General features: G+C 47.7%; 2 protein-coding genes across 2 annotated transcripts in view; both read right to left on the reverse strand.

Moving 5' to 3' along the window:
* Positions 1-1,312: 1,312 nt before the first annotated feature.
* Positions 1,313-12,177, reverse strand: LOC147006643 (uncharacterized). Its single transcript, XM_085868273.1, has 2 exons — positions 11,893-12,177; positions 1,313-3,757 (listed from the first exon to the last, which is right to left on the reverse strand). Exons 1-2 carry the CDS (start codon positions 12,175-12,177, stop codon positions 3,191-3,193), a joined length of 852 nt encoding a protein of 283 aa, XP_085724399.1. The 3' UTR covers positions 1,313-3,190.
* Positions 12,178-20,699: 8,522 nt separating this feature from the next.
* LOC147006644 (uncharacterized) overlaps positions 20,700-21,978 on the reverse strand; it is a 205,073-nt gene continuing 203,794 nt past the window's right edge. Inside the window, exon 6 of the transcript XR_015054689.1 lies at positions 20,700-21,777. The gene's annotated coding sequence lies outside the window, so the exon portion shown is untranslated. The remainder of the gene's footprint in view (positions 21,778-21,978) is intronic.

Genomic DNA, 21,978 nt, shown 5'->3' on the forward strand with positions numbered 1-21,978 from the left:
CTGAGACTGGGATATTGATGTTTTTGCACATGTGTCGGTGGATTGCACTCGATAACTTGTGGTGCGTTTGTGTGGGCAGGTGTTCTGACATGAGGTTTTTTCATCCCGAGAGAAGGTGATGGTGTTTTCTATTTCTACCTTAGAATCTGCACCTGTCCTGATTGACTCCATCCGGCCTTCTTCTTCAAGCGTCCTTGGTGTTGGGTATTTGCAGTGCTGACAGAAAGTCTACACCCACTTTCAAAATTTTCACCTTTGGTTGTCTTCTTGCCTGGAATGAAATGACGTTAAATCAGACTTTTCCCCCTATATTTACCCACCGTAACACAACTTCCAAATGAAAAACGAATTCTAAAAAAAACTTCAGAAAATTGATTAAAAATACAAAACTAGAATATCTTGGTTGGAGAAGTGTCCACCCCACTGACTTAATACTTGGTGGAACACCTTTGACAGCAATTACAGCTGTGACTCTGTTGGGATTGGTCTCTACCAACTTTGCACACCTTGATTGGATAATATTTGCCCATTCTTCTGCACAAAACTGTTCAATCTCAGTCAAGCTGCCTGGGGAGTGTTGATGGACAGCATTCATGAAGTCGTGCCACAGATTTTTGATTGGATTGGGGTCGGGGCTCTGAGTGGGCGACTCAAAGTTTATTTATTTATCTTTTTGTTTTTTAGCCACTCCAGTGTGGCTTTGGTTGTGTGCTTCGGGTCGTTATCATGCTGCAAGGTGAACTTCTCTACCAATTTCAGTTCTCTTGCAGAGGGCAGCAGGTTTTCCTCTCGGATTTTGCTCCTTCCATTTTCCGTTCTATCCTGACAACTCACACCCTCACCATGTCTCTGCGAAAGGACCATCTGGAACTCCCACCGATCTATTTTCAATACAATCGTCTTCAAGAAGTCCTTTCATTCAAGCTTCTGGGTCTCACAATCTACCATGATATTTACGAGAAAAGCTACATCTCCAAGCTGGCCTCCAAAATCAATCGCCAACTAGGCATCCTCCATTGTGCGAAGTCCTTCCTTGGCACACCTGAGATTCCAACCATTTACCAAGCTTTCTTCCGTAGTCTGATGGATTACTGCTCCCCCCCCCCTCCGGGGTGGTGCTCATGCTTCACACGGAGCTCGAATTAACGCTGTAGAAACCAAGGCTTTTTGGATCATTGGTATCTCCCTGATCATTGGGATCTCAAGCTGAGTCGTTGGATCTCTCACTCTCTCACCGGAGGCAGGTCGGTGGTCTTTCTGTCTTCTACCCCCCTCCACCACTACGATTCTACCCCCCCCCCCCACCGCTCTGTCTGTGATCTGTACCCCTGATATTTTCTCAGGGTACTCAAGGTCTGCCAAAATGAGCCTGGTGTTGGCGCAGTGGTTAGGGCAGCGGCTTGGGATCCAAAAGGTCCTGAGTTCAAGCCCCGTTGAGCCACTGAATTAATACACCAGGGGGTTGACTCAGCCTGTCATCCTTCCGAGGTCAGCAAAATGAGTACCAGTGTACTGGGCCGGTGTATACCCCGGATAAAATAGGTGTACCAGATCCCTGTGTCGTAAGAGGCGACCAGGGTTGCGTCAGGAAGGGCATCCGGAGTAAAACATGTGCCAAATCACGATGCGGATCACACGGATGATCCGCTGTGGCGACCCCTAACGTGAGCAGCCGAAAGAAGAAGAAGAAGACTCAAGGTCTGCCAAAACTCCCTTTCTTGTGAAAATGTCAAAATCAGGAATCACAGCTCACCTTCACTCTTTCATTCCTCTTTTATCCTGCCTCTGGAATAAACTCCCACATTCTTCTCCCTCCAGGTCTTCAAAGCAGCTGTTCACTCCCATCTCATATCTTCACCCATCCAAAATCTTGATATTTACTACCCCCGTTGATCCCCTCCACACCCACTTCCTTCAACTTCTCTGTTTTCCTTTCTGACAGTCCCTGTCGTAGCATCCTTTTTACCCCATGCCATCCCTCTCCCTTCCACAGATATCTCCTCTTTTTTCCCCCCTATTTTGTGCTTCCCTCTCCCTCCCTTCTTGTCTCCAGCCTTGTGATATGTTTCTGTATATTTGTTCTGACACAAGCCTCGACTTGGTGTGCAAAAAAATAGAAAGAGCTCCAGTCCCTGATGATGAGAAACATCCCCATGACATGATGCTGCCACCACCAGACTTCACAGTAGGTGTGGTGTCCTTTGGCTGATGTGCTTTGTTGGGTGTGCACCAAATGTAGTGTTTTGAATTTTTCCATAAGTTCCATCAAACCACAAAACGTTTTTCCACTTGGCTTCAGAATGTCTGGAGTGTTTTTTTGTTTTCCTCAAACGGGACTCAATGTGGGCTTTTTTGAGGAATGGCTTCCGCCTTGCCACCTAACAGTAGAGCTCAGACTTGTGGAGTGCTTGGGATATTGTTGTCATAAGGACACCAGTGAGCAGTCCTTGCCATAAAGGCTTGAAGCTCTTTCAAAGTTGCCGTTGGCATCTTGGTGGCCTCTGATCAGTCTCCTTGCTTGGTCATCCAGTTTGGAGGGACGGTCGGATCTCGGCAGGGTCTTGGTGGTACCATACGCTTTCCAATTTTAATAATGACTATCTTGACCGTGCTTTAAGGAATATTCAAGGCCTTTGAAATATCTTTATTCCCTCCCCCTGATCTGTGCCTTTCCATAACTTTATCCCGGAGGTCTTTTGAAAGCTCCTCGGTGCTCATGGTTGAGCATTTGCTGTGAAATTCACTACCCATCAGTGGAAACCCACAGAATCGGCTGATTTTATTCTGAAATCATCAGAATCACGACAGTTTAAACAGCTGGAGGTCAATTAACCTGGTGTGTGATTTTGAAGGTGATAGGTTCCACCTGAGGTCGTTTACAATTGCTGTTATAAGACACTTATCCAACCAAGATATTCAAGTTTTGTGTTGTTGATTAATTTTCCTGAAATTTTTTGATGGTGAAATCCTGAAGGCATCAAAAGGTGAAAATTGTGGAAGGGGGTGTAGACTTTCTCTCGACACTGTATTCTGACTTGTTCTCCATCCCAGTTAATATGACGTCTTCCAAGCCACTGCAAAGTGCCTTCTTTGTCTCTCCCCAACTATTTCCAGATCTTTTTATAATCTTCCTGCTCTTTTGTCGTTCTCCCAGTTGTCGGTGTGTACTCGATGTATCTTTTTGTATTTTTCATTTCTCTTCTTTGCAATCGATGACGCTGGATTTGCTGATATTTCCATCCCGTGTGTGGCATCTTCTGCTCGCACCTGTTCCTGGAAATTGTTTCTTTTGATGTATTGTTTCATGTCGAGATACTGATGATGAACAAGTAAAGGCCTTGTTGCACATAGAACAATTGTAAGGTTTCTTTCCGGTGTGTATTCTTTGATGTCTTTGTAAGTTTGATGAATGATTAAACGCTTTGTTACACACGGAACAATTGTAAGGTTTCTCTCCGGTGTGTATTCTTTGATGTTCATATAAGTTCGATGAGTGATTAAACGCTTTTTCACACGCATAGCACTTGTAGAGTTTCTCTATGGTGTGCAATATCTGATGCTCATGTAAGCTTGATGACTGATTAAACACTTTGTTGCAAACAGAACACTTGTGGGGTTTCTCCCCTGAATGTATAATTTTATGACGATATAAACTTGATGAAGAACAGAAAGTCTTCCTGCATTGTGTACACTTGTAGGGTTTCTCACCGGTGTGCAACCTTTGATGTGTCAACAGACATGAAGAAGAAGCAAATCCCTTGTGACACACAGTGCACCTGTGTGACGACTCACCTGTGCATATTTTTACACATCCTTTTAAACACGATGAGAAGGTGAAGTCTTTGTTGGGAACAGAAAACTTGTTTGGCTTCTGACTTCTTTGGCTCTCCTGTTGCAAGACATTGATACACCTGTCGCAGTTGTTGTTGTTTGTAGACACACCCCAAAACTTGTCACCATCCTGACACAAAGTCTCTGTCAGGTGATGATCGAAAGAAACTTCTCTGCCCAATGACGAGGAATAGTTGACACATGAAGATGTTTCAAATTTTTTCTCTGCAAATTGAGAATGGAGCAAAAACATCAATAAAACACTTTTATAACTTGGACAGGACTCGGAGAGCACATAGTCTCACCTTGCACGTTCATTCTGAACAAAATTACCCTTATTAACTGAACACCCCACTATTATGGCCACTACTATCATGGCCCATATACCCGTATCATCCGTGCACCCTATTACATCATATTGTTTTTTTGGAATGGGTTATGAACGTCAAAAATGTAATTATTCACTCACGTCTGGATGACTTCAAGGTCCCATGACACTCAAAACTTTCTGTTTATTTATCTATTAACTTGACCTTCCTCATGAAGAAATGACCCATGTTTCATTTTTTAAATAAAAAATGGGATAATTAGACCAATATTTCGAACATTTCTAGTGCTTTTCACAACTTGCTATGCTCCGCCCCTCAAAATAGTTGACTTCAGCGAACCGCAGGTCACGTGACCCGTTGACGTCATCTCCAGAACGCGACTCGCACAGAGTGGATTGATTAGATGTCCCGCGCCGTATAAAGTACGTACAAATGCATTGTGCACATGTGTTTGCTATCTCACTGATCGTCTTAATCCCTGTGATTGTTTCACGGAAAAGAAGTTCTGCTTCTGAGCCGTGTATGCACAACAATCACGAGGCAATTATTTATCCCATTACTACCTTGTCCTAGTCGTGTACAAATCCAATACGTGTATGCACAATAAAGGGCTATAGCATGTCCACAAAATATAAAATGTGACTGTTGAACGTTTCCATTAAAAAAAGAAACTTACAGGGACATACAAGTAAAATACTAAAGATTAATATTGCATCATTTCAAGGTGCAAGGAGGCAATTTTAAAATCAAACAATGTGAAAAACCTGCACCCACACTTTGCAGCTTATTGAATTGTTCGTTGAAATCAGCCTGCTGGGATAGGTACGATTCCACATACATGCAAGCCAGGTATGGCTGCACTCGACATCCATGGGTTTATTCTAAAGTGAAGGTACTGCTTCCATTGGCTTGCTATTCATTAACATTTAGCCAAAATGTTGTAATAAATGAACAGGGAAAAATATGTTGGCATAACTATGAAAGACAAATGTATCTGTCCTATTACACGGACTCATAGCCTCGGGACTCTGACGCATTGACTTATACATTGTTTGCATGCTAATACAAGTTACTTGTCAGCTCGAGATCTCTAGAGTCTGGACTAGTCCGATAAATCCGTCGTCCGTCCGACTCGTCTGATAAATCTGACGTGCTGTCGCTTTCTATTATTAGTCTCTTTTCTTCATTGTTTTCGACTGGTGCTACATGACGACAGTAGGAATAAAATAAATAAAAATGCAACAGATCGTCAGATTTATCGGACTACTCTCGACAATTGTGTCACAAGGTGTGTTCTGCATAAAAGTTTTCATCGTATCCGGACAGTGAGATTGCTTCGTTTTATGCGCGGAGAGACACGGCCGATGACATGCGCTGGCCTTGCAATTCATTCGCCGCGGGGCAACATGTCCGCTGCGCTGCGCTGGTCACGTCACCTCACTAAAATATTTCTGATATCGAGCAGTATGCAAGTCAAATTTACATTATTGAATTATGAATTGGATTTAGTCAAACCAGTAGTTATTTCCAAGTCTTCCTTCGATGTCCTCCCGATCATCATGAACGCCGGGAATTTCATCGCCATTTTTCTCTGCTTGTCCTGCTTCGGGCTCGAACTGGTAAGGCCGTATTCCATTTCCAGCTGCCTGAACTTCACCTCCCGCGACTACGTTGTCTGACAATTCTCCATCTGATTCAGACCAAAATCCTTCATTTCTCTCACACTCACTGTCGCAACCAGACAAATCAAAGTCCATGTCATCCATTATTCAAAACCAAATGTTCGATTTTTTTAAAGCAGAAATGAACGAAGCGATTGAGTCGACCAATCGAATGTGGAAACACACAGGAAGCCAATAGAATCACGTAGATCACCAACCCGAGTAATTTACGTGCAGCCTTTGTCGTTCTGGAGATGACGTCATGTGGGTTGCGCCCCTTTCAGTAGATTTTGGTAGAATTTTTAGGGGCGTTCCCGAAGAGGTTTGTTTTTTTTAATTTTACATTTTACAGAACGAGTATTGTGAAAAAACATTGTCAGATCTGAAATCACGATGAAAAACTTCGATAGGACATATATATATATATATATATATATATATATATATATATATATATATATATATATGTATACAAGATGGGAGGCAGACATGGGAAGTCGACTACACAATAGAACTTGATACGAAAGAAAAGTCCGCTCACAGCCGCCAGGGAACCAGTTCTGGCGCCAAGTTGCGAGCAGGAGAGGGAGGCAGGTCCGCCCGCCGTTCGACCCCGTACTCCGAGCCAGCAGAACCCCAGAGCCAACCAAGGTGAGGCACGAGGCACAGCAAGGCCACGAGACACGATCAAATCCAGGATCGAATCAGCCCAACAAACAGCACGCTCCCAGCACAAAAGCCTCCACCAAAACGGTTTTTCTTTACCGATCTTCTTCCTCTCGCCTTTTCCCCGAACAGAGCCTTTTTATCCTCGAGTCCTCGTCACTTCTAATCGAGCCGTTTTATTGGCCCTCCGCCGTCGCCTTCCGCCAATCGTGATCACGGGGCGGAGCCATCCGCAGCACTGTCCTGTGACGTCACGGCAAGCCTCCAGGGAATACTAAAAGGGGTTTACGCAGACACACTTACCCTATCCCGTATCCCTATCTAATTACGTGACAATTATCATTTCCCCCTTGAAGAAATGGACATTTACTAGACAACTTATCACTACTGAATTGCTACTTATTACATCGAGATCCTGGTACACTCGAACAGCATGGCATACCTAATTAAACATCCTAATTACCCTTTGAATGCATACACCCCTCAAACGTAACAATATCGACGGTAAAACTGATAATAAGGGTGGAACAAATTTCAAAAAAATTAAAAAAAGAAATTTCCACTGGATCGACTACCCAACACACAGACATATCGAATATAGTGGTCACTCTGGCTGGAGCTCGTGAACCAAAAAAATAAATAAAAAGCACCACCGTATGAGGAAGCAAACAACAGGAGAAAACAAAACCACATGTTTGAGAGAAACCCGAAGAGATTCTTCCACGAATTCGGGAAACAAAAGCAGAATGTGTCAACACCCCTGAAAAAGAATAGATGGGGAAACATTCTGGAAAGGAATTCTTGGAGATCGAAAGGAACATAACAAGGAAGCAGAAGGGATCGTGGACTTGGAAAAGAAGAAGCACCATGAAGGAAGAGGAAATGTCCCCAGTGATTATTGATGAATAAATAAAAAATTAAAAACACTTAAAAAAATGCAACGAAACTTTAAAATTCAGGCCCAGATGGAATTCCAAACTTCTGGCTGAAACAACTTGATGCTCTCCACAATCACGACACCAGGACATTCAAACAACTGATCAAAGAGGAAAAGGAAGTGCATGAGTGGTTTGGAGAAGGAAACACATTTTTCATTAAAATCTGAAGAAACCCAACTTCCTCACAAACACCTGCCAATAATATGTCCACGAACAACATACAAACTTTGAACAGGAATCATGACAGACATGATGTTCCATCACCGAAGCCAACAAGGAGGTTGAGACTTAGCACAAAAGGACCACCACCCACGACTGCACAAGGCCGTACTTGAAAATTTCAAAATGCGAAGAGCCAAATTGTCCAACACCTGGATGGACTATAAGGAAGCGTTTGACAGTGTTCCACATTCATGGATGATAAAATGCATGTAAATATACAAAATCAATCCCCAAGTAATCAAACTGATTGAGAAAGCAATGGAACTCTGGAATGCCACGTTGATAGTACAGCACTCAGAAGGAAATATCGAAATATCAGATGTGAAGAAATTGCATGGGATCTTCCAGGGAGTCAGTCTTTCCCCCCTCTTGTTTTGTCTTGCTCTCGACCCACTGCGTGACGTCATCAACAAACATAGACATGGATTCACCCTATCAACCAACAGAAGAACATCCAAAGAAACAGGAAAGGTGACACACCTTTGATGCATGGATGATTTAAAGCTGTTCCTGACCCAGCTGCTTTAGCTGGTGAAAGTCTGGTTGGGTCCCAATAACACCAACCAAGAAATGAACTGGCCAGAGCAGATTATAAATCTTTCCCTCACCTTTTCATTGTGGGCTGACTTTCCGACCTCCGGACCAAGGAGCCAAGTGTGATCCATCCCAGCACACAAAGGGTTGCAGTCTTGACACCATTCTGTCTCAAGGATGATCAAAACATCGTATGATGATCTCACCCCCTCTGAAAAGTCCTGTCAACCTTTCATTCATAAATATTGCTTTTCCCTTCAAAATTAAGCTGACCTCCAGATGGCTGCTGCAACAAAGCTGCAAATGATTCATCCCTGAACCCTCAACATGTCAGCTATGGCGTCAGCATGTTTAGAGGGTAAACAGACCTCGTCTCACTGAAAACTACATAAGAATTCAAAGTTTCTATGAACTGCAGAGTCGGGGAAAGGGACAGGGGGGTCGTGAGGTTTGGGAAGACATTTTGGAATTCATTTGCCGGAGGTGCCGAAGATTGCTCGCAAAATCCCGAAGACCCACATCATAATTATAAGCCATTTGATTGTAGTGAAATTCCCGAATTCCCACACAAAACCTTTTTTTGAAGTGAACAGGACAATAAAATATGAAATAGAAATCTCCATCTGATTTTGGATCAACAATTATGCTGTGCTGTTAGTTATGATTATATAATTTATTATTATATAATAATATAATGTTAGTTATGAGTATGACGTCATAATGACACAGGCGATCCCTCAAGGCATTTACTTTCGATGTTTTTTTTATTCCTTTTTCATGATTTAAAACCCGTCCAGATCCTTCTTCTGCTCTTTTCTCTTCTCATAAATTGCTTTGGATAACTGTTCTTGTTGTCACATTGGATATAGTCACATTATCACTCCCGTTGCTCCGATTATCACTGGTGCAATGTCGGTGCTCTTCAACTTCCAGGTTCCTTTTTCAGATTCTGGTGTCACATTGGGTTCGTGCTTGCAAGAGTTCTTTGAGACTGGGATATTGACGTTTTTGCACGTGTCGGTGGACTGCTCTCGATACTTTGTTTTCCCTTTCTGTGCACAGGTGTCACCTGAGGTTTTGACAATTCCAGAGAAGGTGATGGTGTTTTCTATTTCCACCTTTCAGAACCTGCACCTATCCTTATTGACTCCGTCCGACCATCTCCTTAAAGTGTCCTTGGTGTTGGGTATTTACAGTGCCTCTTGACAGTCCACACCCCCTATTAAAATTTACATCTTTTGTTCCCTTCCAGCCTGGAATTAAATGACATTAAATCAGACTTTTTTTCCACCTTTATTTACAAATCGTAACCCACAACTTCCAAATGAAAAACTTTATTCTACAAATTCCAGAAAATTTATTAAAAATACAGAACGAGAATATCTTGGTTGGATAAGTGTCGACCCCCCTTGAGTTAATACTTGGTGGAACACCTTTGGCAGAAATTACAACTGTGTCTGTTGGGATTGGTGTCAACCAACTTTGCACACCTTGATTGGGAATTATTTGCACATTCTTTTTCACAAAACTGTTCAAGCTCAGTCAAGCTGCATGGGGAGCATTGATGGACAGCAATCTTCAAGTCATGCCATTGATCCCTCCCATACCCACCTCCTTCACATGTTTTCCTTCCCACCCTGTTTTCCTTCCTGAAAGTCCCTGTTGTACCATCTTGTTTTCCCCATCCCATCCCTCTCTCTTACACAGATATCCTCTTGTCTTTCTTCTGCACTATTTTGTGCTTCCCTCTCCCTCCCTTCTTGTCTCCTGCCTTGTCATATGTTTCTGTGTATTAGCTCTTAAACAAGCCTCGACTTGGTATGCAAAAAAATATAAAAAGTGCCCCAGTCCCTGATTAAGAGAAACATCCCCATAACATGATGCTGCCACGACCAGGCTTCACAGAAGGTATGGTGTCCTTTGGCTGATGTGCTTTGTTGGGTATGCACCAAATGTAGCATTTAGCATTTTTCCATAAGTTCTATCAGACCACAAAAATTTTCCACATGGCTTCAGAATCTCTCGGGTGTTTTTGGATACCTCAAACAGGACTCAAGGTGATCCTTTTGTGTAATGGTTTCCTTCTAACCACCTGACCGTGGAACCCAGACTTGTGGAGTGCTTGAGATATTGTTGTCACATGGACACCAGTGATCAATCCTTGCCATGAAGGCCTGAAGCTCTTTCAAAGTTGCCGTTGGGATCTTGGTGGCCTCTGATCAGTCTCCTTTCTCAGTCTCAGTCTCAGATCAGTCTCCAGATTTGATTAAACGCCACCAGGATTTTGAGGAGGGAGAGAGGTTTGAGAGTTCAGACTTGAGATGAGAAAGATGTTGTTTTCTGGCTCTCCTGAGGGTAGATACACACTTGTTCCGAGCTTTGTGGAAAGAACTGAGATTGCCCTCAGTTGGGTTTGCTTTCCATGAGGCAAACGCAAGTTGTTTCAGGACAACTGCCTCGCCACAAGCTTCAGTAAACCAAGGGCGGGAGGAAGGGTAGGACAACTGAACACGAGAGGGGATAAATCTGTGCATGAGGGAGAGCAAGTTTCTTTGAAAGAATTCCCAGGATGAGTTGATGTTTGAGAAAGTAGTGATAGGAGACCAGTCTGTAAGTTTGATGGCTGCTCGGAGACCCTGCCAGTCGGCTTGAGTGAAATGCCAGACTCGACGGCGGTGAGGTGGTTCTCTGATAACAGCCAGAGATGTCCACTTTAACAAGGACGTGGTCAGAAGAACCAATTGGAGCGAAGGAAGAGCAGCAGATATTGTCAGGGAAATTTGTCAAAGTTGCCGTTGGCATCTTGGTGGCCTCTGATCAGTATCCTTGCTTGGTCACCCAGTTTGGAGGGACAGCCTGATCTCAGCAGGGTCTTGGTGCTACCATACGCTTTCCATTTCTTAATCATCACTGTCTTGACTGTGCTCCAAAGGATATTCAAGGCCTTTGAAACATTTTTATACCCATACCCTGATATGTGCCTTTCCAAAACGTTATCCCAGAGGTCTTTTGAAAGCTCCTTGGTGCTCACGATTGAGCATTTGCTGTGAAATGCACGACCCAGCAGTGGAAACTACAGGAACGGGCTGATTTTATTCTGAAATCAGAATCACGAGAGTTTAAACAGGTGGAGGTCAATTAAGCTGGTGTGTAATTTTTTAAGGTGATTGGTTCCACCTGAACTCGTTTACAATTGCCATTACAAGGGGGGTGGACACCGATCCCACCTAAATATTCTAGTTTTGTGCTTTCAATTAATTTTCTGAAACTTGTATAATTTGTTTTTCACTTGGAAGTTGTGGGTTACGGTGGGTAAATAACGGTGTAAAAAGTCTGATTTAATGACCTTTAATTCCAGGTTATAAGGCATCAAAAGGTGAAAATTTTGAAAGGGGATGTAGACTTTCTACAGACACTGCACTCTGACTCGTTCTCCATCCCAGTTAACATGACGTCTTCCAAGCCCCTGCAAAGTGCCTTCTTTGTCTCTCCCCAACTCTTCCAAGATATTTTTGCAATCTTCCTGCTCTTTTGTCGTTCTCCCAGTTGTCGGTGTATATTTGTTGATGTATCTTTTTGTATTTTTCATTTCTCTTCTTTGCAATCGATGGTGCTGGATTTGCTGTTATTTCCATCCTATGTGTGGCATCTTCCACTCGCACCTGTTCCTGGAAATCCGTTGCTTTGATGAATTTTTTGATGTGTCGATACAGATGATGAACAAGAAAAGGTCTTGTGACACACAGAACACTTGAAAGGCTTCAATCCGGCGTGTATTCTTTGATGTGCCAATTGAGTTGATGGATTAATGAAGGCCTTGTTGCACACAGAACACTTGTGGGGTTTATCTCCGGTGTGCATTCTTTGATGTCGAGATACAGATGATGAATGAGTAAAGGCCTTGTTACACACAGAACACTTGTAACGTTTCTCTCCGGTGTGTATTCTTTGATGTTCTGATAGAGTTGATGGATTAATGAAGGCTTTGTGACACATAGAACACTTGTAACGTTTCTCTCCAGTGTGTATTATTATCTTGCCAAAACGAAGTTTTTTGCAAGATATTGTTGTGGTTACCAAATTCGCAAACCACCATTCAGGTCCCTTAGGTGAGGTATCTCGGTAAGTACATGTGTAGTTAGGCCCAAACCCGTTGTCTAGTGGGAATACATGTCATTTATGCGTGCTGCGACTCTTCAGGATAGCCGTTTTTCTTTTACTATCTTTAATTTGGACCAACCGCCATTGTTACCACCACCAACCACCGCTTCACCACAACCGCCACGACCTTCACGTCACACCTCGCAACCGTCGCATCGCCACCGTTCTTGCGCCGCCTGTGGGTACCGGTGTTGGACTCGTGCAGGGCGCGCGCCGAACAGCGTGTACAAAATCACGGATTTTGTGCTTCAAAAACGGATCAAAAACGACACACGCCCACTTTTTGCCGTCCAATCGGTGAGCGAGGGGCGATTTGGCCCCGCCTCCAGGGCGTTGGAGGGCGATCGATATATGCAAATTTATGGATCAAAAAGCATTCACGCCCACTTTTTCTCGGGCCAATGGGGAGCGAGGTGAAAGAGGCGGAGAGTAGGAGAGTCCAGAGGCGGAGAGTAGGAGAGTCCAGAGGCGGAGAGTAGGAGAGTCCAGAGGCGGAGAGTAGGAGAGTCCAGAGGCGGAGAGTAGGAGAGTAGGAGAGTCGGAAACAGAGAGTCAAGACTTCGCGGGCGGTGGAAGGAGCTGGTCGTCGTGTGCGTTGGAGTCGGAACGGAGGGGACGGAGCTGTGGAAAGGCAGCGACACCAGACGAGGGGGTGCTCGCGTCGGGAGCTGCACCCCAGGGAGGCCGACAGCGCGACCTGGCCGAGGTGGAGACGCTCGTCGCAGGATAATAAAAATCCTCTATACCCCGAGCATCAGCAACCCCCTCCTGTTTCCCCCCGCGCTGAGATAGTGCGACCAAGGGGGCCCCTTTCCCACCCCCTACCAGACACTGTCCGCGAGGCCCGCGGAGTTGAGGCGCCATCGCCGCTCCGCGTCTCATCACCAGACGGGTAGGCGCGACCCGGTCTCGGCCTCAGGCCCGCCTCAACCTTGAGGGTATTCTTTTCCTTGGTTTTGGGTATGTGTTGTCGGCGCCGTCTGTGAAGTAGAATTGTATAAGTGTTGCCGTGTGCTCGGTAGTCGGTATTAGCTCTGCATTGTGTTTTCGCTTTTACATTTGCTTTTTGTGTAAATTACATTGTGTCTTTTCTGGTGGATTTGGTGGAATTGTATATGTGTGCTCCCGTGTGCCGCGAATAAATGTGCTTTGTGTTGAACTGTTTCCCGCTTCGCTTCGTCATTTCTTTCATTGAATCCTTATCTTGCTTCACGTAAAGGGTTGGTAGTGGGCTGAATACGCCCGATAATTAATCGAACCGTCGAGGTCGACGAATAACACCGCTCGGTTATCCCGATAGTACGGAACGGGTCGCTTAAGTGGCCCGTGTCCGAAGTCGACCTGCGGCGAGGTGCGATCGCCCGGTCTACCCTCCGCGTGGGTACTTAGGTAGGTCGAATTTGGCGAGCAACCCTATCCCACGCGGGGGCTGATTGGCTCGATCGCGGTGAGACCGAAAGGTCCACCCGTGACTGGTTCCCGGCGTTAGTCCGAGAGGGTCACGACTGGATTGTCCGTCCGGTGGGCGACGTGCCGCGATTCGAGTTACGTGGCCGTCGCACGCCGGCGGGCGAGAATCCGCAACACTGGTGTCAGGTCGTGCGATACAAATCCATCGCCCTCCTCGCGGCACTGGTATCGGAGAACAGGAAAACGGGCTCTCCTGTCTCCGGCTAAATTCACGGGAATCGGTCCAGGGGTGAGAGAAGCGACCCCCGATTCCCTCCAAATTACGAGCGATTCAAATTAACCCTTCACGAGAAGCAAGATGGCGTCTCAAGGCGAGCGGGAGCCGGGGGTATTAGAAATGGATGTAGAATGTGTAGAATCCATGGTCCAGGATGGAATCCCCGAGCAGGAAATGTTGATTGTGCAGGAACACGGACTCGCCCAACTGAACCCAGAGCCCGAAATCGGAGCGGCAGCGGCCGCGGTGTATGACACCTCCCCCCCCCCTCTCCACCAAAACCCGCCGACCCTTGCCGAAACGGCTCACCCAAGCGCACCCGACATGGCCCAGCTATTCGCCATGCTGGCGGCAATGACAGCGAAAATGGATGCAAATGCAAATGAATTTATAAACGAAATGAAAAGCATGGGCAAGCAAATGAAAAAAGAAATGAAAGAACTACGGGGTGAGACGCAGAACATGGGCCGATGCCTGCAAGCGGGCATGAAGGCCGTGAGCAGGGAACTTAAAATGGCGACTCCACGTGTCGGAACAAACGAGCTGGAAGGGGGTGCAACGGCTGACAGGCCCGCGGTGGAGGCGGGTAAGGAAAAAGTAATTCGGGAGACAAGAGACGAGGTGAAAGTAATTGCGAGGGAGAGAAAAGAACAATTAATACGGAGAGCAAGGATGAGGTACGCGGAGATCGTGAAAGAGCAAGGAGTGAAAAACAGGGAAGGACGGGAGCGACTTAAAGAGAAAGCAAGGTTGACCTACATAAAGATAAGGGAAAGACGCCAGAAAGAAGCAGAGACCAATAAGCACGATGAAGACGGGGTAAGTGACGCACACACACACACGGAGGTAGTGGAGGATAATGGGGGTGAGCTGGCGGACTGGGTAGGGACCCAGTGCGAGCACCTGGATGGCCTCCTCCAGGAACGAGGGGAGGGAGTATGCCCCCATGAGGCGAGTCACGACCAGGTGAGTTCGGTCGTGCTTTGCGAGGTTGAGGGGACGGGTGCTGTGAACGGGTGCACGGAAAGCTTGGGGGGGATAGAGGCCCTGGAGACCCTTGTGGGGACACAAATCCCCAGTGTGGTTGTCCCTGTGTGTGTGGTGCAAGGTGTGAGTGCGTCCCCGTGTGTGGAAGCGACCCCGTGTGTGAGTGGTGAGGTGGCGATTGTGCCGGAATACGTGCTTCCCAGCACGCCATGTGTGGATGAGGCACCGTGTGTGGAAGAGGCCGTGTGTGTGAGTGAAACGGCCAGTGTGGATGATGCACCGCGGTTGAGTGCCCCCGCGTGTATGAGTGAGGCACGGTGTGTGGGTGAGGCACCGCGGGTGAGTGCCCCCGCGTGTGTGAGTGAGGCACGGAGTGTGGATGAGGCACCGCGGTTGAGTGCCCCCGCGTGTGTGGATGAGGCACGGAGTGCGAGTGAGGCACCGCGGGTGTGTGCCCCCGCGTGTGTGAGTGAGGCACGGTGTGTGGATGAGGCACCACGAGTAAGTAGTATGGTTTGTGTGAGTAGTGAGGCACGCGTGAGTGAACGGCCGTATGCAAGGGAGACCGTGTGTGTGAGAGAGCGGTATGTAAGGGAGATGTCGGTTGGCATGCGGGAGCACGCAGCCGCGTCTCCCGGTGTGAGTTTAATGGAGTGGACTGTGTGCGTCGTAACACGCAGGTGTGCGTGGGTCGAATGGCGACGACGACGACATGTAAGGAAAGAAAGCCGGGTAGCGGCTGTAGTTGTTTCGCGGACCGTGCCGGGTTCACCCAGCAGTGAGCACGCGGTCCGTGCTGTGCAACGCACGAGACCACCACGTGCTCGCTTGCGAGAGTGAAGTCCCGGTCCGGAAACGCACGCGGTGGATTTGCCGATCCCGCGGACGGACAAAGTTTAGGCAGGTAAATGGATTTGGACCGGACGGGTTCTCCACGCGATCGTGTGTGTTAAGCTCCAACGGGCAAAGCACATGTGTTCGCGTGGGGAACCCCTCGAGACGTGGGGCTTGTGTTTTTTTTTTATGCGCACGGTGACGCCATGGCTGTACGTGGGGTTGGAATCCGGCAGGAGGGGTATCTCTGCCGGATGGTACCGTCCAAGGAGGGACGAGGAACACGTGCAGCTGCATGACGTCACGGGCAGGTGCAAAGTGCGCGAGCTCTGAGTTGCCGCGCAGGTGCTGCGCATGGAAAAAAAAAAAAAAAAAAGCAGGCCTCACTTTCGGGTGCACAGGATTCCTGGGCAAGGGGTGAAAGACCCCCTTACCTGGGCACAGGATGGAAACTAGTTAGGGGGAAGGGTTAGCTTAGTTAGACCGACTCCATGGGGCAGGGGGAAAGTCCTCATGGAGTCCGTGGAATGGATTAGTTAGAGGGATTGTAGCCAGATTTAGGTTGGGAAATAAAATGAATTTTTGAGTTAGGAGACAGAGACAGACTGGTGAGTGTGTAGAGGGGACGTAGTTTAGCTACGTAGTGTTAAAAGGAACGTGCTACGAGTTTAAGGGACGACGTGGGAGCACGAGTTAGTTAGGGGATGCAGATAGGAGGATGGCAGAGTTCAGTGGTGTGTGTGTTGAAGAGTTGGTGAGTTGTGAGGTGAGTACTTGTTGAGTGAGTGAGGCCAGCGGGTCTGCGTGAGTGGAGCGAATGGGGACTGCATGGTGCGATGAGTGATTGGGGGGAGGAGTGACTCCCGCCCAAGGGACCCCGGGGTCAGTATAAAGTGAGTTAGGGGGTTAGTCAAATTGAAAAATGGAGGTCGTTTTGCTGTTGGTGGGAATGTAGGCTCGAGACCCATTTGGAGGGGTGCAGGAGCCCTGTTGACGGGCTTGGGAGCGTGGCTGCGAAAGGTGAGTATCGCTGAGTGGGTACCCCGGGCACCAGGCTAGTCGGCCGCGGTAGGCCATGGGCCCATGGGGGGCCGGGATAGAGTAGTGGGCACGGGTGCGCCTGCTTGGTGCGGGGGCCGGGGCGCCATTAGCCGCGTGGGCAGTGTTGTGGGCACGGGTGACCCTCGGAAAGGGGCCCGGGAGGCCGGCCTGCCACGTGTGCGTTTCAGGGAGGTGCCATGGGGGGCACTCCCCGGTGTTAGGGAGCTGGTAGGCTCGGAGGCAGTGTAGTGCCGGGCGTGCCATAGCGGGAGAATCGGGAGAGGCTCGTGCCTGCCAAAGGGAGCCACGTGACCCAGCCAGGAGACCGTGTGAGGGCACGGAGAGAAAATTGGGGGGCGAGGCCCGAAATTGTGAGGACACCAACACAGGCGACGGGAATCTGGGTTGTTAGAACCAATAGTTTAAGCGAGAGGCGCTTGTTGAAAGCCCCGGGGTAGTTTAACAGTTAAATGGTTAGGGTAGATTAGGAGATGTACCCCTCCGCACCATCCATCCCCTCGCTGTCGTTGTGGGCCGCTGGACCCACTTGGTGTTAAGATCGCCGAACTCTGGGGAGGCCATTCTGAGGCTTCGTTGGGCCTCGACACAGGACGTTAGCTCTCCCTTGTTCCCCTCTGGGAAGGGAACGTAGGGGTTGGGAGTAGGCTAGGTGACAGGATAGGTTAGCCGAACAAGGACGATAAACGGGGTTAGGGGACGATTTATAGAGGGGAAGTAAACATAAAAGTAAAAATAAAAAAATAAGTTGGGGCTAAATTGGGGTTTGACAAATTAAGGGAGTGGGTATGTACAGTGACAGGCAAAGGCGATAGGTGGGAGGGAGACAGGTCGGTAGGTCCAAGCCCGCCTTCCAAGTGGCCAGCACCACCGCACTCCCTCCACCAACTTCCACTGACGGCAAAAGCTGGCCAGCTTCATCTGCAGCTGTGGTACTTCAAGGCCTGTGCCGGCCAGTTCATCTGCGGGCTGTGTTTGCCTGCAACGGCCTGGTTCTGCGGGCTGTGTTTGCCTGCAGCGGCCTTCTTCTGCGGGCTGTGTTGCCCGCACCTTTGCCATGCCATGCCCACTGCCCATGTTCACCAGCCCCGTTCAATTTTTGCTTTGCCCCCCCCTGTTCATTTCCATGTGCGCCAGGATCAGAAGGCAACAGTTTGCAAGCTGCGAGAACTGCCCTGTTGGCAGCTACAACACGGGCCTGCAGTGGCGGCCCGTGCACCGTGTTTGTGTTCATCCATCCATTCGTTGTGCTCATTGCGTGTGCCACTTGAGCTGGCACGGAGACTGCGTTGTGCAGCCCATGCACCGTTGTGGTTCACTGCGTTCAGTTCAAAAGGGAAGGCCTTGGACTGCGTGTGAGCAGCCAGCCACGTTCCCTGTCACCTGCATTGTTTGAGCCAGAGACTGCATGCGGGCAGCCTGGCTACCTGCTAACTGCTTTTCTTTTGCAGAGTTCAATGATCCTGGGCCATGGTTTAGTGTAAAATTTGTAAGTTAAGGTTAAGATATACTGCAAATATGAGTGCGCCCCCGGCATGTATGTCTTAGCGCCGGCAATTTTATTTTAGTCGTCCGTGTGAGTGAGTTTGTTTAGGTAGTTACGCAGCCCTCAGGTTATTTATTTTGGGGACACGAATACCATGAATGTCGCACTCAGGGATCCGTAGGTAAAATGTACTAGGGGAAAACTACACATGATGGCACACGAAAATTTGACGACTCGGGACGAGTCTGTAAAAAGGGGAGGGGGTAGTGTTGTGGTTACCAAATTCGCAAACCACCATTCAGGTCCCTTAGGTGAGGTATCTCGGTAAGTACATGTGTAGTTAGGCCCAAACCCGTTGTCTAGTGGGAATACATGTCATTTATGCGTGCTGCGACTCTTCAGGATAGCCGTTTTTCTTTTACTATCTTTAATTTGGACCAACCGCCATTGTTACCACCACCAACCACCGCTTCACCACAACCGCCACGACCTTCACGTCACACCTCGCAACCGTCGCATCGCCACCGTTCTTGCGCCGCCTGTTGGTACCGGTGTTGGACTCGTGCAGGGCGCGCGCCGAACAGCGTGTACAAAATCACGGATTTTGTGCTTCAAAAACGGATCAAAAACGACACACGCCCACTTTTTGCCGTCCAATCGGTGAGCGAGGGGCGATTTGGCCCCGCCTCCAGGGCGTTGGAGGGCGATCGATATATGCAAATTTATGGATCAAAAAGCATTCACGCCCACTTTTTCTCGGGCCAATGGGGAGCGAGGTGAAAGAGGCGGAGAGTAGGAGAGTCCAGAGGCGGAGAGTAGGAGAGTCCAGAGGCGGAGAGTAGGAGAGTCCAGAGGCGGAGAGTAGGAGAGTCGGAAACAGAGAGTCAAGACTTCGCGGGCGGTGGAAGGAGCTGGTCGTCGTGTGCGTTGGAGTCGGAACGGAGGGGACGGAGCTGTGGAAAGGCAGCGACACCAGACGAGGGGGTGCTCGCGTCGGGAGCTGCACCCCAGGGAGGCCGACAGCGCGACCTGGCCGAGGTGGAGACGCTCGTCGCGGGATAATAAAAATCCTCTATACCCCGAGCATCAGCAACCCCTCCTGTTTCCCCCCGCGCTGAGATAGTGCGACCAAGGGGGCCCCTTTCCCACCCCTACCAGACACTGTCCGCGAGGCCCGCGGAGTTGAGGCGCCATCGCCGCTCCGCGTCTCATCACCAGACGGGTAGGCGCGACCCGGTCTCGGCCTCAGGCCCGCCTCATCCTTGAGGGTATTCTTTTCCTTGGTTTTGGGTATGTGTTGTCGGCGCCGTCTGTGAAGTAGAATTGTATAAGTGTTGCCGTGTGCTCGGTAGTCGGTATTAGCTCTGCATTGTGTTTTCGCTTTTACATTTGCTTTTTGTGTAAATTACATTGTGTCTTTTCTGTGTGCATTTGGTGGAATTGTATATGTGTGCTCCCGTGTGCCGCGAATAAATGTGCTTTGTGTTGAACTGTTTCCCGCTTCGCTTCGTCATTTCTTTCATTGAATCCTCATCTTGCTTCACGTAAAGGGTTGGTAGTGGGCTGAATACGCCCGATAATTAATCGAACCGTCGAGGTCGACGAATAACACCGCTCGGTTATCCCGATAGTACGGAACGGGTCGCTTAAGTGGCCCGTGTCCGAAGTCGACCTGCGGCGAGGTGCGATCGCCCGGTCTACCCTCCGCGTGGGTACTTAGGTAGGTCGAATTTGGCGAGCAACCCTATCCCACGCGGGGGCTGATTGGCTCGATCGCGGTGAGACCGAAAGGTCCACCCGTGACTGGTTCCCGGCGTTAGTCCGAGAGGGTCACGACTGGATTGACCGTCCGGTGGGCGACGTGCCGCGATTCGAGTTACGTGGCCGTCGCACGCCGGCGGGCGCGAATCCGCAACAATATGTTCGTCAGCTTGTTTGTTTTTTTTATTTTTTATATTTTTTTTTGTTTGTCTGAAATCACGGATAAAAATTTCTGCAGAGCACAGTTATCATAGGAAATTTTTGTAGCTTCGCATATCAGAGGCCTATAGAGGTCCCTTTCAGCGCACAAAATTTTGAAGGTCAAGGTCAAAGGTCAAGGTCACTTTGTTGCAAATCAGGGGAGTCGACGAAACCCTTATTTTTTGAGTAATTTTGATCAGATCGTCTTCAAACGTCATGGGAATATAGTTCATGGTCTGGCGCTCAGCTAATTAATTTTTGGTGGCGATTAGCCTTCTTCATTTGTTTTTTATTTTTTTTGGTCTGTAATCACGTATAAATCACTCTGCAGAACACAGTTATCATTGGAAATTTTTGTAACTTCGCATATCAGAGGCCTATAGAGGTCCCTTTCAGTGCACAAAATTTTGAAGGTCAAGGTCAAAGGTCAAGGTCACTTTGTCGCAAATCAGGGGAGTCGACGAAACCCTTATTTTTTGAGTAATTTTGATCGGATCGTCTTCAAACGTCATGGGAATATAGTTCATGGTCTGGCGCTCAGCTGATTAATTTTTGGTGGCGATTGGCCTTGATCTTCATGGTTAGCGCCTCAGGTCAACCATATTTGACCCCAAGGTCAAATTTTAAAGTTTTAGGAACCATATAGTGTAGAACCTCAAATTGAACACCTCGATGAGTGCTTTCCAGATATATCAAGCTTGAGACATTATGACGTCATTTGGTGACGTTATGAGGCAAACGCATATTTTTCATGGTTACTCTGTAGAACGATTCTCATCGGAATCTCTCGTAGGCAGATATTCCTCAAGGAGTCGCTCCTGGTGGATAGCAGCTCTGTTCACCTCAGTGTGACCTTAAAGAAGTCACACGTGGTCACCTTTTGGCAAGATACGGGTCACCCTGCGGGTGACATTGGTTTATTTGATGTGTCGATGCAGTTGATGAACGAGCAAAAGCCTTGTTACACACAGAACAATTGTAGGGTTTTTTCCAGGTGTGCAATATCTGGTGCTCATGTAAGTGTGATGACTGATTAAATGCTTTGTTGCAAACAGAACACTTGTGGGAATTCTCACTTGTCTGAAACGTTTGATGTGTCAACAGACATGAAGAAGAAAATCCCTTCTGACACACAGTGCACCTGTTTGACGTCTCACCTGTGCATATTTCAACACATCCTGTTAAACACGATGAAGAAGTGAAGTTTTTGTTCGAAACAGCAAAATTGTTTGTCTTCTCACTTCTTTGGCTCTCCTGTTGCAAGTCATTGATCCACCTGTCACAGTTGTTCTTGTTTGCAGACACACCCCTAAACTTATCCACATCCTTAAAAAAGTCTCTGTCAAGTGATGATCGAAAGAAACTTCTCTGACCACGGATGAGGAACAGTTGACACCTGAAGATGTTTCAAATTTTTTCTCTGCAAATTAAGAATGGAGCAAAAACAACAATAAATCACATTTAAAACTTGAACAGCACTCGTCGAGCACATAGTCTCACCTTGCACGTTCATTCTGAAAAAAATTACCATTGTTAACTGAATACCCCACTATTATGGCCCACTACTATCATGGCCCACATGCTCGTATCATCCATGCACCCTATTATATCACATTGTTTC

Source organism: Eptatretus burgeri, unplaced genomic scaffold (genome assembly GCF_056783735.1).
Source record: "Eptatretus burgeri isolate ZD-2024b unplaced genomic scaffold, Ebu_testis_v1 Ebu_testis_scaffold_3158, whole genome shotgun sequence".
In the NCBI taxonomy this organism is placed as follows: Eukaryota; Metazoa; Chordata; class Myxini; order Myxiniformes; family Myxinidae; genus Eptatretus; species Eptatretus burgeri.